At 50.4% G+C, this 20,219-nt stretch overlaps 5 protein-coding genes across 5 annotated transcripts; 2 read left to right on the forward strand and 3 right to left on the reverse strand.

Moving 5' to 3' along the window:
• Positions 1-436: 436 nt before the first annotated feature.
• N7498_005238 (pepsin-like aspartic protease) lies at positions 437-1,735 on the reverse strand (the record flags this gene model as incomplete). The annotated part of the gene is made up of 3 exons (XM_058452300.1): positions 437-774; positions 839-1,359; positions 1,413-1,735. 3 exons carry the CDS (start codon positions 1,733-1,735, stop codon positions 437-439), a joined length of 1,182 nt encoding a protein of 393 aa, XP_058308838.1.
• Positions 1,736-5,341: 3,606 nt separating this feature from the next.
• N7498_005239 (CAZyme family GT90) lies at positions 5,342-7,258 on the reverse strand (the record flags this gene model as incomplete). The annotated part of the gene is made up of 1 exon (XM_058452301.1): positions 5,342-7,258. One exon carries the CDS (start codon positions 7,256-7,258, stop codon positions 5,342-5,344), a length of 1,917 nt encoding a protein of 638 aa, XP_058308839.1.
• A 594-nt stretch (positions 7,259-7,852) lies between these two features.
• On the forward strand, positions 7,853-10,062 carry N7498_005240 (uncharacterized protein; the record flags this gene model as incomplete). Its single annotated transcript, XM_058452302.1, has 2 exons — positions 7,853-8,055; positions 8,109-10,062. 2 exons carry the CDS (start codon positions 7,853-7,855, stop codon positions 10,060-10,062), a joined length of 2,157 nt encoding a protein of 718 aa, XP_058308840.1.
• Positions 10,063-10,462: 400 nt separating this feature from the next.
• Positions 10,463-11,588, forward strand: N7498_005241 (uncharacterized protein; the record flags this gene model as incomplete). Its single annotated transcript, XM_058452303.1, has 3 exons — positions 10,463-10,465; positions 10,632-11,396; positions 11,454-11,588. 3 exons carry the CDS (start codon positions 10,463-10,465, stop codon positions 11,586-11,588), a joined length of 903 nt encoding a protein of 300 aa, XP_058308841.1.
• Positions 11,589-14,417: 2,829 nt separating this feature from the next.
• On the reverse strand, positions 14,418-19,521 carry N7498_005242 (uncharacterized protein; the record flags this gene model as incomplete). The annotated part of the gene is made up of 12 exons (XM_058452304.1): positions 14,418-14,641; positions 14,692-15,317; positions 15,371-15,774; positions 15,829-17,259; positions 17,308-17,497; positions 17,548-17,607; positions 17,656-17,739; positions 17,802-18,158; positions 18,212-18,425; positions 18,484-18,500; positions 18,553-18,604; positions 18,654-19,521. The coding sequence occupies 12 exons, from the start codon at positions 19,519-19,521 to the stop codon at positions 14,418-14,420; spliced, it is 4,527 nt and encodes a 1,508-aa protein (XP_058308842.1).
• Between the last annotated feature and the right edge of the window lie 698 nt (positions 19,522-20,219).

Raw genomic sequence — 20,219 nt, forward strand, 5'->3', positions numbered from 1 at the left:
ATACTGTATCTACTATGAGAATTATGCCAGCCCACCCGCTGATGGAAGTCGCAAGTCCGCCATCCTTTTTCTAGGCGCTATTCCATAGATTCCATATACTGTGTACACCATTGACTGATGACACAGACCACTGGGCCAGTCTACACCCTGCCTTCAGTGTCACTATTGAAGGAGCAATTATATACTCTCTCTACAAATTATTCGCTCTGACTCCTTTTTCCAGTTCGAAGAATGCATTTTCATGTTCAAATCAGACTTGATCGGGCAGGATTCATGGGTTTTTATTCACAAGCTAGCCCGCTAACCAACTCAGCTCACCGAGCCAGAAACCACCCATAAGTCATTTCACATATATATTCTCTGTTCTGTCAACAATTTACCTCATCACACATCAGTCATTCAATGGTTTCCCTGCAAGTCCATCTCTTCAAGAGATTTATGCCTGGGCGGCGAAGCCAAGCTGGGGTCCGCTGCTGTCGAAAACGACATACTGGCTCTTGAGGAAGATATCACCAAAGATAGACATGCCCGGACCAGAGTTGGCCTGGATGCCACCGAAGCAGGTGGAGCCGCCTTGAGAGATAGGAGCATAGTTGATGAAGGCGCCGGGAACAACGGCGTTGTAGCCAGAGATGGTCACGATGAAGTCGGGTAGCGTGGAGGAGCAATCAAAGACGTATCCACCAGCGGAGCTATCCATTTGGGCGCCGGGGACTTGGCTGTAGTATTCGGCAACAATGTCTGAATCGAGGAGGAGAAGGGTGGTGCCAGTGTCTAGATTGAAGAGGTCAGCCACACCGAATACGTATCGACATCCCAAATTGGAACAGTAACTAACCAGCAAAGCCAGTGATCGAGGAGCCCGTGCTGCCGGCAATGGTGTAGCTATCGGCAGTGAAGGTCCAGAAGCCCTGGGAGCTGTCGACAGGGGTGTAGGCAATAGAGCCTGTGTACTTGGAGCTGTCGAGGTAGCCGAAGTCAAAGGTGCCAGGGGCGTTGTGCTTCAGGGTCACAGCGAACAGAGGCAAGTCCAGCTGCGACTTGACGGTGTCAAAGAAGGTGGTCTGCTGAGTGGGCCGGACGGTATTGATGATGCTGAATGCCAGACCCAACAGACCGTCGCTGGCGGTATTCTGAAGGAATTCTTGGCTGACAGTCTCGGCGGCCTCGACGGCCTGGCTCGTGGCAGTGACGCCACCAACGTCGACAACATCGTCAAACACATTACCGCTGGCCGAGCTTCCGTCGTCGTAAGAGATCGACCAGGTAGCACCGGGTATCTGGCTGGCGCTGCTGCTGGGAGTATAGAGAGTGTGGCCAGCCTGCTCCGAGGCCGGAAGCTCGGAAGAAAACACCCAACTGTAGACCGTTAATTGTGATTCTCGTCTGGAAAACATATTCTGTCAACTTACAGATCAGCGGAACCGGTATCAAAGTTTAAGTTCAAGGTGCCGGCACCAACGGTGACGGGAGTGAGATAATCCTCGTCGTTGGCCTGGGGGTAGGTCGTAGCGGAGCCCCTCTCGGCGGCAGCCTTGACGCTGGCAGGAACAGTGCCACCGAACTTGGCCAGCGCGCGAGCGTACATAGCAGGCAAATTGATGGGCTTGGTCTTGGTGGCCGGATTGGCGACCTGGTTGATAGTAAAGCCCTTGCGGGTGTTCTCGACAGGCACAGCCGATGTGACGGCCGTAAGACCCGCGAGAATGGCGGTGACCTTGCTGAAGACAACCATGATGACGGTTCCCGTAGAAGAATGGACCTGGTAGGGCAAGTGAAGACGATGCAGAACAGAATGGTTCTTCTCACAAACTAGCCGGCAACGAGGCGTCCTTTATACCTTTGTCGGTGGATACGCCATCTCCTGGAGCATGAGACGCTTTGAGACTAGAAGGCATCAAAGCTGGAGCGTGTCGCAACATCGCAACATCCAAGGGAGGGGACATTGCTCTTTCAGGAAGCTGGATAGGGGATGATTGGGAACTTGGGGAACTAAATTTCGAGAACACCGTTGGACCAATCGGCCAGCCAGGAGGGCACGACGGAGTCCGCTGAGTGAGCTAAATGAGGGGAGAGGCGTAGAGGGCATAAACAGGGTCTCGCGAAAGCCCCGGGATTTGATAGCACTCGCTCGACAAGCACGCAAAAGCGGGGGATACACGCTCAGTGGCAAAGTGCAATAGCCCAGGGAGCTTGATTGGGACAAGCTATTTCGGAACAAGGACGGAGAACGCCGGTCAATGACTAGCACGAGTGGTTTCTGCCACTGCCATCTCGGTACTCATCCGGCGCTGGCTTGTCGATCGCCATTATCTTCGCCGTCCCGGGAAAGGATAATCATGTCTTGCAACAGGGATACCCGATAAAGTGCAGGAAAGTTGCTGGGGTGTGGTAAGAGCCGTTGACCGATCAGGAGTTTCCTCGGGCACAGCGCATCGAGAAGGGTCCTGAAGATGATCGCCCGACATTTGCAGTGAGCCAATCATTCGTTCGGGAGTCGCAAGTAGACTTCCCACCGATCATTCATGGTCACATCGCTTCGTCGGGAAGGTGACATGGTGATAACCTGTTTGGAGGCAGACCCTTTAGTCCAGACGCTTAGAGTGAAGTATCGGGATTTCTCAATCTTCAGGGGAGAACCGAGGACGCCATCCGGAACCTTGGCTTTCCCGGACTCGCAAACCATGAAACATAGAAACGATCTCCGACGGGGATCCGTCCCCGCGCGGTCTATAGCACCCTGCACTGCATGAGGCACCCTGCAGAAAACCCTCCCCGTGACGATGTGACCCTTGAAGGAGTGCCACGGCGGCTCTTATCGCCTGCACAGAAACCCGAGGACCCGTAACCAGCCCACCCAAACCTCTGGGTGGTGGAAATGCGGGTTGTAGGTTTAACGCCGATGGGTTGCTGGGTCATTTGGGGTTGGCAAACATAACAAACAGAGGTTACAATATATAAAATATGGCCTAAAATAGCTAAGCGTGTTTGGTCCACGTGACTGAATCGACAGTTACTTTCCTCTCTAGGTGTATATAGCGCCGATCCCCCCGGATTGTAACAGGGTCCCGCGAAGATCAGGTGGGCATAGGTTGGTAAAGTGTAGGTTGCGATAAACTGCGGGTTGGGTTACATCTTGGACTGCGCAGCCGGTCTGGCCCTTTTGTCAAGGTCTAGATAGGCCATAGGCTATAGAAATAGACACTTTTATAAGGTGTAGGTTCAAAATGCTGTATTCTTGGTCATTAATACGTGGGATGTCTACCGGATTAACAGGATATTCAATTCGTTTCTTCGGTCGAATGCAACTTTATATTAGATACTATTGCCTCCCTATTCCCTGTTTTATTATCTTACTATAAGTGAATGTAGATACTACAAACCATATGTAGATGAAGGCTTAATGAGTTTGAACAGAACACTAGGTGGGGTGGGGGTGCCATTATAAAATTCTGCTAACAGAATTATTACTCACTAAGGAACTTTTCATGACGATCTACTGCCGTATATCGGGGACTTCAAACGGACCGTGACCTGATCCTACGTCGCAGCGAATATGGTATCACATTTCTAGTCCCTAGCGTGGTTAGCGCATGAGATCACTAATCCCCGCCCCATCCACAGGCTCTCGTATTTTACGATTCCCTTAATCTTTATTTCTCCGTTTTACCCTTTGAAAGCGATATGATTCTAAGGGTTGCCGGGTTGGAAGCGGCTCTCAGGTCTCTAACAATTTGAGTCTCATATTTCCAATCCGTGTGAAGGCAGCGATGCCATTGGATTGGATGTGTTGATCATATCAAACCCTGCTGAGCGGGGGTTAGAATATGATCTATACAAACAGCCTCGCACGTTGCCTTGGGTCGGCCCCAAAAAGAGGGGTCTCTCCATAATTGATCGCAACACCGGCTATTTTCCGGTCATCATATTGGCTCAGGTGCTAATGACTTGCCTCATTGAGTGAGTTGGCCAAAATATTAGTCCAAAAGTCGGATTTTAGGCAACAATGCTCGCTTTATTGGACCAAGATCTACAGAGACCCCCGACGGACATGGCTGGGGATCATGGGTGGCCAAAAACCTCGTCTGGTTGGAAACTCTGAGCAGATATTGTCGAGAGGCCGTATGGGTCGGCAATTCTAGAAAGTAATTCGACCTGTGACAGACGCAGGGCCAAACAAGTAATAATATCCTATGACTCCCGATCACATACGTCACTGAGACTTTCATCTTCACTGATCTGGGCCATATATGCAGATCTGATGTTGTACAAACAAGAATTGTTGCAACCGATGCCAATGACTCGGAAAAGCGCGTATATTTGATTTTGATAAAATAAGGACGTAGTCAAATAGCACAGAAGGAAAGTGCCATTCGTGCAGAGTACGGCTCTCAGCTAGTCTTTTGTATCCAGTCTTCGACTTCTTTGATCACCAACGAGACCAGTCGGTGGGAAACACGCAAAAATAAGCTATGTTCGCTTCTATGGGTGGACAAATTTGACAGTGGGTAAAGCCGGTGCAGGAGCTGCTTCTATAAGTTTCAACAGACATTTCACCAAGCTTTGACCCGTCTTCCTTAGAGAGACTGAGCTAACAATTAAGCGATTAAGACGACAGTACTCTCTTTGGCATTTTTGTTTCCATGTTGCCTTCCTTCCCTCCGAAAATCTTCTATCACCGCTATCAAGCTTAGGGGACGAAGTCGTCCTATCACCCCAAGATTATCTGTCTTTAAGATGGACACTACAACTAGCTCCCCACCTTCACACACTTCCAACCTACTATTATCTTACGCTCCCACACATCTAGTCATGCTAGTACCTGGCTGCAGTTGTCTTTCCGTTGAAGCATGGCTATAACACCGGGAATCGAGCCGAACTCGAATCAATCTCGTCTTCATGGTCGCAAGCGATTTCGAATGACTGCCGGGCTCAATTTCTTCTTTCTAACGTACCCCCTTTTCCCTGCATTAACATCATGTAATTCCTTACTGAGAACGTGCAGGGCAAGATGATAGCTCCAACGTTGCGGCTCGGGCCGGAGGTAATGGGACCAGTGCGCAGGACGAACACGATATCTGAGGTTAAAATTACCACATAAACACTTATCATTTACGACGGATTGTTTGAAAGGTATGCTTCTCAATTAATACATATTGCATAGTGACAAGTCTGACAGATCATAATATGTAGTGTCATCATTAGGACATGGATAGATACATGCATGGAGGGGAATCCGGGGAATCAAAAAACAACCAAACTCGCAAAAAACATGCAGACAAAATGCAGATATACGGATATGAAGATATTACCACCGTAGATGTTGGGAACGATGGGTCCATCAGCCTTGCACCAGGGGCTCCAACGTGGGAGGGAAGGGGTAGCGCTCGTCAAAATGATCTAGCTCGCTTCCGTCGCCGCTATACCCGATGCTATCCCGATTGTCATCGATAATGCGCCCGTACTCGAGGAGAAGAAGATACAAGTAGATGTCCAGGTCCGCGTCGCGCAGCGCAGCGTGTGCCCATTCGCGGCTCTGCGCTGCGATCACCTCGGCTTCGAAATCGTGACGAGGGACGTATGGTCCGTGATTCGGGAAGGGGTCTTCCGAAGCAGACGGGTGGAGACCGATGAAATAAGTCATTAGGGCGTAGAGGTCCGTGAAGCGGTTGTCCATCGGAACAAAGTGGCGCCAGGCGAAGAGTCTGGAGTCGTGCCATTCTCGGAAAATAGTGGCCTTCAAACCAATTGACTTACTCTGGTGGAAGGCGCGCCATCGGCCAGAGAAGCTGTGGCCATCAATATCGGCCAGATACTTGGCCTTAAATTGCTCATCGAAAGCCTTGGGCTCCTTGTATGTCCAGACACCCTCGTAAAAGGAGCAGTCGGGAATGCAGCCCCATGCCTCGGTGAAGCCGACATCAAAGTAAGACGAGGCGAAGTCGGAGGGGTGGAAGTCGGACATCAGCTCATACTTCTCTCTGCTGTCTTTAGAAAGAATGGAAACGGTCTCCGACTCCATCTCTGTGGCGTTGGTCGTCTTCACGAAGCGCTGGCGGTGTAAGCGGTGCCAGTTGTCTTCCACCTGAATTCCACCCGAAGTCACGCCGCGCCAGAGCATAGAATCGGCCTTGTCTTCCCATTCATAGTCGTGCTTTGAGTTGTAGACATACCGCGGGTCCTTCAAGAAATACATGTTTGCGGGGAACAAGATGTCGTTGTTCACGCTGACCTTGCATTCGCTGAACACAGGGATCAGCTTTCTGCTGATGGTGTTGCTGGAGGCCGAGAAGAGGAAGCCATGCTGGTCACCGAGGACAGGACCCACATTGCAGAGATCCGTGGAACCGGTAAAGTTGGAGATAAATCCACCAAATGATGTCTTGTACAGTTTGTCTGCCTCCTCAACGCTCATGTTGGCATTTGCCGGAGACTCGGGCGAACAGGATTCCTTGGAAAAGTCGTTGTATGGCTTTCCTGCGATGGAGAACCATCCCGGGTCCATGTCTTCGTTGACACCAGCACTTTCGTTGAAGTAATGATCCATCTCGCTGGTGAATTGGTCCGCTGCGTCAGAAGGCAATCTTCTCGTCCTTTCTTCGATCTTCAGATAGTTTTGAATATCTTCGTGCGTAACCATGACGCGGGGCTGATCCATGGTGTTCATCGCAATGTCCATGTCGGGCAAATGCTTTGCGAGTCGTCCGACCGATTGTGCGAGTGTTTCCACGCGCCAGCCTTCAGTTTTCGATACAACCTTGTGGTTCCGAACGCGCACTCCGGCGATTCCATCGCTTAGCTGCAGACTTGCGGCCATCCGTCTGATTTCCTGCGGAGGAACGGCCCAGAACGGACGCAAATCTCCCGTGATCTGCTGGAAGTCGTCGACATTGTGCACATTATTCTTGCGCGCAAACTGGTACCATTCCTTAAACCCGGGTGGGGGGTGTCGTCCGTAGGTATCGCGGTATTTGGCGACCGTTTCGCGGAAATTGGTCGAGCGGCTTTCATCGTATTGCTGCCATTTCTGATCGGCCTCTTTCATCAAATCCGCGATGGGGTGTTGATCGTGTGCATAGGTTCCTTCGATGTGTTTCTGCTGAGGGCGAAACAGGTTGAGACCGGGGAGGCTAATGACGGTATTTTCGACCCCTCGTGTCAAGAAAATGAGGTTCAGGAAGCAGATTCCCGCGGCGGCGAAGGCGAGACACAAGTAGATAGACTTGCGCCTGCCGGCGAAGCTGTTAGCGCCAAGCATTCTGGAAGCACTGGAAAATTCCCCAGGCCACACCGGACTCGTGCTCCGGGCGCCGGAAAGGGAAAGATGTAGTCTTCAACAACGCAAGGGGTGTCGGGGAGTGGGAGGAGCGGGAAATTGCTATGAGATGCACATGGTAGAAGCGTGTGTAGAAGTAGAGGGAAAAGGAGGGAAAAAAGGATATGAGCACCATGGGGCCACGACCCCTAAAGAGAGATTTGACGGTTCGCAGCGGGCTGCCGCCACTCAAGCAACTTAGTCGATTACATCTACCAGGTCTTCCCTGCCACGTTGTTATTACACTACAACTCTGGGGTTTTCATCTATCGGGTCTCCGATCATCTAAACGTCACTCGGACCGTGTCAATCGCCCATTCTGTTTGACTTTCAACGGTCTTCGTGCTGATCCCCAACAAGGCTCACCCAAAAGTCCCTGAAATCACGGGCGGGACGCGGTGATCAGCGCAGCCTGTAATTGGCCTCAGCGTGCCAAGGGTCGTCATCTCCGCTATCGCGCCGTTTCCACGAATCATGACGACTTCTGCGGTCCTCTCTCTCCCTTGAGCTAACCTCTGATCCAGCCTGATGGTGAGCATGGCTGGGAAGCGCCCGCGCGCTGCCTTTGAGGCCGACCAGGCCTGGCAGCCTCCCTATACTTACTATGGGACGCCTTTGCCTCCCCTGGACGCCGGGGTGCGCGATGACGGGTCCTACATGCCCGTGTGGAAGCAAGAGGTGACCGATGAGCGGGGCCGGAAGCGCCTGCATGGTGCCTTTACCGGTGGTTTCAGTGCAGGGTAAGCTTCGCCTGTCTACTGAGCGTTACGCACATGGGCTAACACTTCTCCAGGTACTTCAACTCAGTCGGCTCCAAGGAAGGATGGACTCCCGCGACCTTTGTCTCGTCCCGCCAGAACCGTGCCCGAGATGCCAAACAGCAGGCGCAGAAACGACCGGAGGATTTCATGGACGAGGAGGATCTTAGGGAGCTGGAGGAGTCACGAAACTTGCAGACGAAGGAAGGTTTTGCGGGGTTCGGTTCGACCGAGACCGATGCTACGAGACGAGCCGGGCTCATGGACTTGCTGAAAGTCGGCGGCGAAACAATGGGTGTAAAGCTGCTGAAGAAAATGGGATGGCGAGAGGGACAAGGCATTGGTCCCAAGGTACGGCGCAAAGCTGATCTGGGCGATGCTCCCTGTGAAGGCCCCGAGCAGACGTATATGTTCGCACCGGAAAACCCCCCGATGGTTGCCTTTATTCGGAAGACCGACCACAAGGGTCTTGGATTTGAAGGCGAAGCCCGTTTGGAAGAACGCGATGGTTCGCGCGACGAACCCGAGGAATCAGACTCGTTCTTTGGCGGGCGTCTAGCCGTTCAAGGGAAAGACAAACCGCCAACGGCGAAAGAAACGCGACGAGGAGGAATCGGCATTGGCATTCTCAACGACACAGGATCAGACGATGAAGACCCCTATTCCCTCGGTCCTTCAATATCATACAACCGAACCATCGGCGACAAGAAGAAAAAGAAGAAGCTCAAAGCAGAGGAAGGGAGGCCAACAATCGCATCCTCCAATCCGCTGTTGAATGCCAATGCGAAACCAGTCTTCATATCGAAGAAATTGGCTGTTTCCCGTGGTGCAGGAGGGTTCAGGAAATGCCGCGATGGACGACTACCGCTGGATGGATTCGTTCTTGCCGAGCTATCAAGCATGTCCATATCAGATAAGAAATACGAGCCTCCCCAAATCCCCGAAGGCTGGACCTCTGCGAAGCAATCTGCCTCCACCGAGCGGGATGCATCGAGCTATGTCTCTACAGCCGAGGCTGCCAAGGCATCTGCACTCGATCCCACGTCACGAGCTGCCGTCTTGGGCGAGGCCCAGCTACCAGGAAAATCCGTCTTCGACTGGATGACGCCCGAGGCACGCGAACGAATTGCGAAACTTACGGGCAACACTAATCTCCCCCCGGCTCTGGGCGAAAAGGCGCCGAAAGGTTTTGAATTATCTGATTCGCAAAAGCGAAAAGATCTGTGGGACCTTGTGCCCAAATTGGACAAGCAAACCGCTGTTCAAGCCTTGACTCGAGCCGTCAGCGGCTGGATGCCCTACTCGGAAGATGAGGACAAGCGTGCACGATACCGCACGTTCCTCGAAGTCCGGGCAGAGATCCGTGACTCCCTTCCGGATCGAGTGCAAGGTTCCAGCACGGACGACTGGGTGACCGAGATGAACGAGTTTGCCCGGGCTGCCGAAGTGTTCAAGCCCATGTCTGGCATCATGGCATCGCGATTCACATCGGCATCTTCAGGCCCCAAAGTTGCCTCTGATGCACCCGACTCAGCCGAGTCCGCTCTCACCCGTCCTGCGGAGAAGCCCGACCCTCCAGCCGTGGCGGCGGCGAAGATTGGCATGTTCGGTCAAATGACCCGAAGCACTATACCTTTCTATCCTCATCGTCTTCTATGCAAGCGCTTCAATGTCAAGCCGCCTGCTAATGTACAACAAGATGATGGGGAGCAGGCATCCAATCCCGGGCCTGGTAGCCGGTTCCAGTCTGGAGGATATCAGACGGACTCCGCATCGCGGGAACTGGTCTCGCAGGAAGTGATGAACATGATCATGATGGAATCTGGACGCCAGCCTACCGCCAGCTCTGATGCTGCTGGATCAGGCGTCCCGAAGCCACCACCAGCACCGGCGCCAGTTGTTGAACCCGAGCGCAACGATGCCCTCGAAGCCGACCGACCGGGTGATGCAGTGTTTAAAGCGATCTTTGGCAGCGACGACGAAGATTAAAGAATTTAAGAATTAAGAATATAATTTGTACAGTATCTTAGCCGCCTTTTCATGTTACGTAGAATGCACTGTACGACGACTGTGCGATAGGTGGTGCGGACAATGAAGGCCGAGATGCGCGTACGGCTTGACATCATCAAATGCTTGATCCAGTAATGTGTGGGCGAGGAATGTACCTGGCCCTTCATCTCTCATCTCTCATCTTTGTTCTTTCTTTTCTTTTTCTCTGTTCTCACGCTGGTATTTGACCCCTCGGGTTTTATCACCGCACTTATCACTAGACGCCCGGTCCTTTGTTTCCGCAAGGCTTGACCCCCGGATCCTCATATTTGGCCCTTCCCCTCAACCTTGCAATCCTTTCCCCCTCTCCAGCTTATGGAGTGTGCACGTCGCTCGCACGATGGTAAGTCCGAGAATATTTTAAACTTCAAGGTTTGAGAATCGCTTGGCAGCCTGCTGTCACACGATCTCGTGCTTTCGAAATGGCTCTATCCCCCGCATATGCCCAGACGCCCAGCCCCGATCCTCGATCCAGGGCAATACAGGACTAACAATCCACCTTTCCACAGGGTTGCTGCGTGTCCAGGCCGTCGCATGACGATGATCCCCAGGATGAACATGAAACCACCGACAGAACACATGACGCTCGCAATTCTATCTCCGCTACTTCCACCCAAACACAGACGCAGACTACTCGCCGCCGCACTAGGCGCGCGCCGGACCTCCCGCTGAGCGAGCACTATAATGAGCCGGTCCATCTGCATGTTTGGTATAGCAAGCGACGCACCTGGACGCGCGCCGAGCTAGACCAAGAGCGCCGCGAATTCTTCGAGACCCGAGTCACGGGGCGTCCCGAGGTATGGGCGGCGCTATCAACGGCTATTACGCTGATGCGCGAAAACGACCTAGCCACGGCGCAGAGCATAGTTGATGCAGTCGGTGTTACGATCCCGACGGGGGATCTCTGTGAAGGGTGTTATGACGAGCAGGGCGTACTGTACCGCTTGCCGCAATGTATTGTTAACGATCCCGAGAATATGGCGAAGACAAGTTGCCCCAGCCCCAACTCCACACAAGATGAGATTGAACGGGGGCAGGACGAGGATATGGAGGCGCTTTCCGATGGCAAACTGGCTACGGATGATGCTTCGGGCGACGAGCTAATCGCGGAAGATGCCGAGCGCCGCCGCGACGAGAAGGGCAAGACGAGCGAGCGCGATTTGATTCGCGTGCAGGTCCGGCTTAGTGATCGTGACGGTGGGGATTTGATGCTGATGGTGGGCAAGGACCAGAGTGTGGGCTTTTTGGCTCGCAAGGTTCAGCAAGAGGGAGGGGTGTGTAATCGTTTTCCACTCTGCTACTTATTCGTTCCGCTCTGACAGTCCTTCCAGGTATCAACTCACCAGCGTGTACGAATCGTTTATCTCGGCCGTATGCTAAAAGAGCATGAGTCGTTGCCCGAGCAGGGCTGGCAGAACGGTCATGTCATCAACGCTATGATAGTCGCGCGCCCCTCTCTCTCCTGAAACTTCCGCCAAAGCGCGGGTCCAGGTATAAACAGACCTTGAGTCCTGCCATACATCTAATCTGTGAATCGACCAGGAGTCACCCCATCTCTCCCCTCGCGTCTCTTCTCTCCAGCGTTTTGATCCCACTTTCTCATCTGATGCTTTGCACAATACCCCCAATGTCTTTCTACTTGTTATTTTGGATGTTCCCTCCTCATGCGCCATCTTTCAGTCCTGATCTGACAACCGTCGGACGTCTTCAATTTTGACATCTAGCTTCGGGTGGAGGCCTTCTCTGCATGTTCACCCGGGCACGAATGCATGCTTTCAACACGTGAACAACTCGCTGTAGCCGCATCCTGCTCCACATGTGCTTGGATGGGACGGCTGAATGAATTATGATTGTTTATGAGAAATTGAATCTTATCTTGCTTCTCCGCACCTCATAAGACAGTTATTCATAAGGAATATTTGTAAAGATTAATACCTCCTCTGTTACGAAGTAAGATAGAAACGGAATGCAAGGCTGAGCTTTGGTGTCGTCCACGACAGATTCACCACGCATGATGGTTTCAGGGTCAGGCCCCACTTAGTGGTGACCCAAGCAGACCAGCACAGACCAAAACTCCCACCACAGCCTGTGAGAAAACGTAGGGTTTTTGAGGGAGTAAGACAAGTCGGGACGGTTGTCCGTCGGATATCAACACAACCCAAAGTAAAAGAGATATTCCAGCACATACCGATGCCATGGCTGAAAGGATAACTTGGGAAGAATCAATTTCTGCCATTTGATTTAATAATTTTGCTTTTACGCTGTCTGTTCGATGGGTCACTTACAATGTTTTGCCTTCGGATCTGATATCAGAGGACGCGGGAAAGCTTCAGGTTTATGAGATTTTTAAAAGTAATTGAATATCTTGCGGGCTATAGTTCTTTGTTAGTGAATGATGACTTATCAAAAGGCATAGATAGACGTAGATCACGGCGGTTATTCCTGTAGCATCGTGTACGATTGGTCACCAAACCTGCGAGCTCTGCAAGCGTTGTTCTGCTCACCCAAGGGGTATCCCGGAGGATTGGATCTCAACAAGCCATATTCCACGTGAAACGTCATGAGATTATCCGAGTAGCAAACGAGTTGATCGTAACTCCGAGCCAGTGAGGAAGATGGATATGTATCTTCCAAATCCATTTTATCAACCCAAGTGAAAAAAAAGCCCTTGCTTGGCGATCAGGTATCTTATTACCCAATTTTATCGAGCCAGGGTTCAATTTGAAGTCTAACCTTGACTTATAGCCCCGGAATATGAGCCTCCTAAGTGAATTATCCTCCGATACTGCATTGATTGAATCTCCTACTGTCTCTCGTTTAATGGTATTAGCACTATTGGAGTCTCGTTAGAAGATTCAGCTATTGAACTAAGCCCTATATGGTTACAAGTTAATCTGGCCTGCGATGCCATTGACCAGGAAGATAAGTAACTTTTGACCAAGCGAGGATTCATGAGGGTTAAAATACCCGTGAGTACACAGCCGTTACTCGGACTGTTATAGATCAGAAGAGGTAAAATACGTGTAATCAACGCGAGCAATATTGCAAGATGATTAGATGCAGGGTTTCTATCGGTATTCCCTATGATTCGATACCGTGTCGATCTTTTCTTCCTGACACTTAATAATGCACGGACAGCCGAAATCCAGAGACGCAACAGCGTCATGGAGGTGCTGGAGGAGTAGTTGCAGCAGCCATTTAGAGGTTCCGAAGAGGATAGCTGGTACGGTCTTATTCTGCTATGTTTTTCTGACGACCGTACGTACTCCAGTATACTTGGATTGCACCAGGGCTTTTTCCCGGATAGCGGTCCGAAAATAACCTGACCACCTCTGACCACGGCCGGGCCTTATCCCTTCTTAACTTCAGCAGAAGATGTAACCACCAAGTCAAGGGGCTCCGTAACATCTTCTCCGACCTAGTTATTTGGTCTGTTTAGGTTAGTAAGTGTAGGTTAAAAGATAAGACTGTTTTTGCAAAAAGCAAAAAGTAAAAAAGGTAAAAAGAAATTGCTTTGCATCATCCGTGAATCGAACACGGGCCTCGTCGATGGCAACGACGAATTCTACCACTAGACCAATGATGCTAGTTGATATATTGTTGTGGGGATTGTATTCACATCACGAAAGTATTAAGCGAGTCTATATTAGGTTTAGCGTGTTAATCCCAATTGGGGTTGAAGGATTCTCGTGCTTCACTTGAAGGCTATGGTCAACGGTATGTGGCCATAAAAGGCTTTATCTTAATGTCTTCTTCCCTGCCTATTGTACTTTATTCTTATTATTAAAGATTGTTGGAAATTTCATTGACTTTTTGACGAATTTCAAATTCGACAAAAATATATATTGGACAGGAACGAAACACAACTTGATAAGGTCAATGAGACAAAATAAACTGAACGCCACCTAATACAATGAAAATGCCATTTCCGCTGATCATCACGAACCACAGTATCAATAGTTAACTTCTACAATTCCTCTCGCTTCGCCACATCATAACTCGCCTCACTAGACTTAAGCGCCTTCACGCTCTCAACAGGTTTTCTCGAATCCGTCTTCTGTATGTTCCACCTCCCCGGGAACTATCGCTGCGCTGGTATTTGGAAGACGCTATTGAAGACATCAATAGGGAAATGATAGAGGAATGTATAGATGGAAGTACAGAAGTTTGATATAGAGTGGAGATTGTAGTTCGAGGATTGTTATTGGTTCAAACATAACCAGACGAAAAACAACAAATGAATTCTACTTTAAATAACTGTATATAAAAGCAGTTAAATGACAAAACAAGCATGCCTAGACCAACCGACCATTGTTTGCCTCTTTCCCCTTGGGTGTCTTTCCAGAACGCCGTTTGAACACCCGGCATAGGAACGAAGCGCCATTGCAAATACCACGCACCAGCGACGTTGGATTGTAGTGCTTGACGCGGAACATGTAGTACATCAACACAGTTCCCATGATGTTAAATCCAATGTAGGCCCAGCCGAGGCCAAAGTTGCGCCAGCGTTCACTGTAGACTGTAACGGGTTAGCAGATAACATCAAGAGAGCGAAAGGAGATAACCAACAGATGTTACTAAAAGCCAAGTACTGATCTGCGTTTGTCAATTGACAATATTGGCAGTTTGCTGTAGCAGCAGGGTTGTAAAGCTGGCCTCCGGCAGCAGTGACGTATCGATTCAAGTATGCACCGCAGGTCAACCCAGATGGAGGGTTCAAAACGCTCAACTCGGCGGCAGAGCAATGGATCAGTCGGCCATGCAGACCTGTCGCGGTGATACCGGCAACCAGATAAGTCAGGGGAGAAACACGGTACATGAACAGCCAGAATCCGGGCAAGGCACTGGGAGGCTGCATGACTCCGTTGAAGGTCAGAGTCATAATGAACATCAAGGTTGCGATTGTTCCACCAGTTTCGGCATCTGGCAGGGCTGAGATAACCAGGGCCGCAAAGGTTGAGGTGAAGATGTAGAACTGGACCACGAAAAGGAGCATCAGACCCTGACGGTGGGACGCTTGCTCGGCTCCGTAGATCGGGTAGTAGTAAGCTGCCCAGGCAATAACTCCAACAAAGATCTGATATGGGATCTCGACGATGACGTTGACAATAAGGAACGCTGCCCAGGAATAGGCTTTGGAGGGCCGTTCGCGCACTTCGTAGAGAGAGCGCTGAACGACGAACTTGGGCATGATCCTGGTAGAGTTAGCAATTAGCTTGAATATTTCATATAGCAGGAATATACGTACTGCTGCACGAGCGTTGAGAAAATGGAACACAGCATGAATGCACTGAAAATCACATCCTGGAATCCCTGTAGCGAGCTATCCGGCATCCAGAATGTGAAACCGATGAAGATAGATGACAAAGTAGCCAGCATAATCTTCGCCCAGACGTAGGACGGCTCTCGCCAAAATCCTTGGAATGAGCGATGGGTCACGTACCAGATCTGGGACATGAATGGCATTGCATATTCACCAATGTGAGTGCCGTCTTCTTGGGAAGTGCCAGCCGAAGCCCGGTCGTCGTGGATGCGAGTGATCTCAGTCTGTACGTCCTTGGCCTGCTGACTCTCATTCCACACCGACGACCAGTCCTTAGTGGCCTTGCCAGATGCACCGGCGCCAATAATCTCCAGCATGTATTCCGCAGGCTATCTTATCGTTAGTATCTGGAAAGTCAAACTGAACATAGAATGGAAACTTACGTTCTCGGATGAGCCGCAAACTCTCGCTCCGTTACCTTCAAAATAATCCAGAAGAGTTCGCGACTGCTCTCCAATTCCACCGAAGTAGACCGTCTTCCCTCCTTTGGCGAGGAAGAGCAGACGGTCAAACTGCTGGAATAGCAGCGCACTCGGTTGATGTATAGTTGAGAGTACAGCCTGGCCATGCTCTGCCAGTTTTCGCAAGAAAGAGCAGATTGCCCAAGAGCTCTGCGAGTCCAATCCACTGGTGGGCTCGTCGAGGAAAATAAGAAGGGCAGGTTTAGCAGCCAGCTCAACGCCGATAGTCAACAGCTTCCTCTGCTCAACATTCAGACCCTCGCCCGGTTTGCCGACAATCGCTTCCGCGAAGTCTTGCATACCGAGCATCTTGATAACGTCCTCGACATATTCATATTTCTCCTTCTTTGATACGGTTTTAGGCTGGCGTAGCATGGCACTGAACCGCAGAGCCTCTCGGACGGTCGTAGTTGAAAGGTGGAGATCCTGCTGCTGAACGTAACCAGTCTTTCTTTGGAAACTGGTATCCAATGGTTTGCCATTGACAAGCATATCACCAGTAACAACTCCGATAGAGACACGCTTGGCCAGGACATCAAGCAGCGTCGTCTTACCAGCTCCAGAAACACCCATCAAAGCTGTCAGAGTGCCAGGCTTCACCCATCCAGAGACATTGTCCAAAAGTCGTCGCTCGCCTCCTTTGATTGGGATATCATAGCAAACGTTCCGCCAAGTGAAGACGTCATGCTGGGATGGGATGGCCGAGGTATCTTTCTCCTTTTCAGAATCCTTGGGAGCTACCGCCACTTCTGCCGCCTTTGCATCACCACCAGCTTTTCCAAGATGACGCATATGAGCAGGCACATGGCCTCTCCGGAAAACCAAATATTCTGCCGTCGAAGAAGTTGCAGAATTGAGCTCGGAGGCAATGAGGTACAAAGCCGTGAAGAATATCCAGAATCCAATGAGAATACCAAGATTCCGCCACTCGTGCGCGTAGGAATAGTTATATTGCGTTTGAATATAGGCATCACCGGACACCGTTCTTTCACCAGCAACGGCGCCACGAACAGCACAGATGAAAGAGTCACCTGATAGATTCGGGTACGCGGGGATGAATTGGGAACAGTCGAAGCGGCGACCGTGGAACTCGTTGGCAACCAGGGCCTCGAAGGTATAGAAGACCGGATTGATCCAGCGGATCCAGCTAAACCACGGAATTTTGGCCATTTCGGGTGCAGTAATCACGAAACCAGTGTAAATGACGATCGCCAGGACAATGACTCCAGCCATAGACATAGCTTGTGCGAGGGTCTTGGTTGACGCAGCTAGAGTTCGGAAGACGCCTGACATTGCCAACGTACTGAGAAACGTGAATAGGAAGAAGATAAAAAACTGAGAGGGCTCGTATCTCTGTATGGTTGTTAGTATAGTTCACGAGGACCTTCCATGTAAACCTACCAAACTAGCCAAAAAGTAGAAGATGATGTTGAACACTACTGCAGAAACAAACTTGACCGGTATGTCTGCAACTATTCCGCCCAGAGCCTCTGTAAATGGATGAACAAATGCATAGGATGCTTGCTTCTCGATGATAGGCCGTTGGTCGTAAAGCGAATTGATTTCAGTGATACTGATTAGAGCATTCAGCCTAGATTGTATATTAGCGCCGAAGGTTTCATTGTAATTTGTAGAGCTCACAAAACGGAGAAGAAAAGTGCAGCGCCTTTACTCTGAAAACCGGCCGACGCATTAGGTGTCCTTGTATACGTGAGCACTAACTCTCGCATCACAAAAAAGCCATCTTACCCAAAGTAGATTGAACCGATGATGAGAGACATAACAATTCTCCCAATGACGGTAGTCATTGTAGAGGGTTTGTCATTCCAAATGCTGCGAAAGAATTAGGTGGATAATCCTTGGCAAGGAATCAATTTAGTGGGTGTTAGACAAACCGCTGATAAGCTCGTTTCACACAAAGCCGAACCTGCATCGGAATAGAGATGACGTAGGGACTCTTTGGCCGGACGTGCTTTGCCTGGCGTAGCCTCTTCGTCTCATCAAAGTCTTTCTCCGCAGCTCCTCCTAGCGGATATTCCTCCCGATACTGAGCGATTTCCTTTTGGAGAGCGGTGTAGTGAGGACTCTTCTTCCAGTACACCGCAAACTCATCAGGTGTGCGTGGGACTTTGTTTTCCATGCCTTCGCGAGCAGTTCGTTCCTGGGGGTTTGTGACTGAAGTTAAGAAGTCGCCGGTCGTTTGACGGGACGGACACTCCCAACCCATGTCAATGAAGTAGTCTTTGGCCGCACTTGATGTGTTATATTTAGCAAAGTTTGAGTTTCTGTATGAGACCTGACTTACCCAACGGGTCCGAAAAAGATCTCCCGACCCTCGTAGAGCACAATGACCTTATTGAAGACGTCGTAGATTGCCTGAGAGGCCTGATAGATTGCGACGGAGTGACAGGCGCCGGTCAGATTCGCAGAGACTCGCAGAGACTTGGCGAATTCCAGGGCACTGGCAGAATCGAGCCCTCGGGTACTGTTATCCCAAGCTCCGACTGGCGCTCCTGACACTAATTGATGGATCAGTGTTGGTACTGGAAGAATTTTAAAATGAATAATGTGACGTACACGCCATCTCGGCAATACTAGTGGTGGTTTTAGCTTTGAGCCTGGGCCTGATAGATAGCTGTATCATACCTAACTCGTTTCCGCTCGCCTCCAGAAACGCCGCGAATGTAGTCATCGCCAACTGAATAGCCTGTCAGTCACAATGCTTGTTTCATGACGGACAAGCCCACCTTTCGTGTTGTACGTGTGACTCAATCCCAAAACAGCCATAGCAACCTGGGTGATATGCTTAGCATATTTAGCACGGCTAATTCCATTGAGACGGTTCTCCGGAGTCCGGGCAGCCGCAGCGAATTCAAGCGTCTGGCCCACGGTAAGGTGTGGGAAATGCTTGTCGACCTCTTGGTTATAGAGAACTTCTCCCTTGAACTCCTTGTACATCTTTTCCATAGGGATACCATTGAACTGAATATCCGAGCTTTTCCCTACCTTCAGTCCATGAAGTTCACCAGAGAGGGACTTAAGGAAGGTCGAACAGCCACTTCCAGGTCGTCCGAGAACGATAAGCAACTCGCCGCTTTTGAGAACGCCATCAAATCCACGGAGAATGTGCTTCTGCTGATCGCGTTTGCCACAAGAAATATACTCCTGCGGTCTGAATGGAGCCAGAGGAACCGAACCGACATTGTTCTGATACTGCAGTGCGGAACCGGAGCCGGAGACGTTGAGGTTCTCCCACACCACGCCGGTCGATTTGCGTAGAGGTACACCTTCCTTGTCCATTAGCCTGAGAATCATACGAGCCCATTTGTAATGCTCGAATTGGTCACTCGTGGGGTCTAGGACTGGGTCTCCTAGCTCGATATCTTGCAGTGTGTCCTTGCGCTCCATGTCCATTCCCCCAACACCCGAATCGGCCGCACGATGCCGGGGGAAGTTGGAAGCAGTACGAGACAGATGCTGGCGATCTTCGGGGCGGATGTGCTCAAAGACATTTTTCTCGCTATCGGGGACTTCTTCGGAGGTCGATGGTGAGATGTCCGTCCCTTGAGGAATGGAGGACTGAGCGATCTCATGTTCCTCAATACGCTGTATCATGGTGCATGTAGACCTATGTCTGGCCGAGCAGAGTAGTTAAGAAACTATACAGAAATTTGGGAAAGTAGACGAGAGAAACTACCAAGAAGCTATGGGGCAATTGCACTTGCGTTCAGAGTAACACCGTTCCACTAATTTCGCCGAATATTGCCCTGAGCCATATCCACATTGGCATTGGGCCAGGGCTTCTGAGCTCCTATTCGGACGGGGTTGAAGTGGTGATGTCAATACACAGTGGGTGCTCCGCGGGCTAGATCGCGGGGGGTTTGAGACGCCGGATGCAGCCATTGGACCTCGTCATGTCTAGCACGGTACTTCAAGCTTACCCGAGAGAGGAAATTTCATCAAATAGTAGATCTGACCTCGAATGTCAGCGCATTAAATATTAACATTCAAAGGACTTGGAGAGTTCATTGAACCCATCTTTGCTAAAACATCATGCTTTTGTGTCTTGCATTCCTTCGAACATCCTATAACCCTACAAATTAAGTTGCCCGTCGAGAATTTTAGTATATATGTAGAACTAGTTTTGAACATATTAACATCTTAGTGCACATTTATCTAAACATCTTTAAGTAGAGGAGGAGAGGAGGCTCTGCGACAGTGATCCAACTATCGACACCTGGTAACTAAGGCAGAAACACAAACAGTGCAAACCCGCTATCAGGAAAAAAAAATAATTTATCGGAGATCGACAT

The sequence above is a fragment of the Penicillium cinerascens genome (assembly GCF_028974065.1).
Source record: "Penicillium cinerascens strain IBT 15544 chromosome Unknown contig_5_segment0_segment0, whole genome shotgun sequence".
Lineage (NCBI taxonomy): Eukaryota > Fungi > Ascomycota > Eurotiomycetes > Eurotiales > Aspergillaceae > Penicillium > Penicillium cinerascens.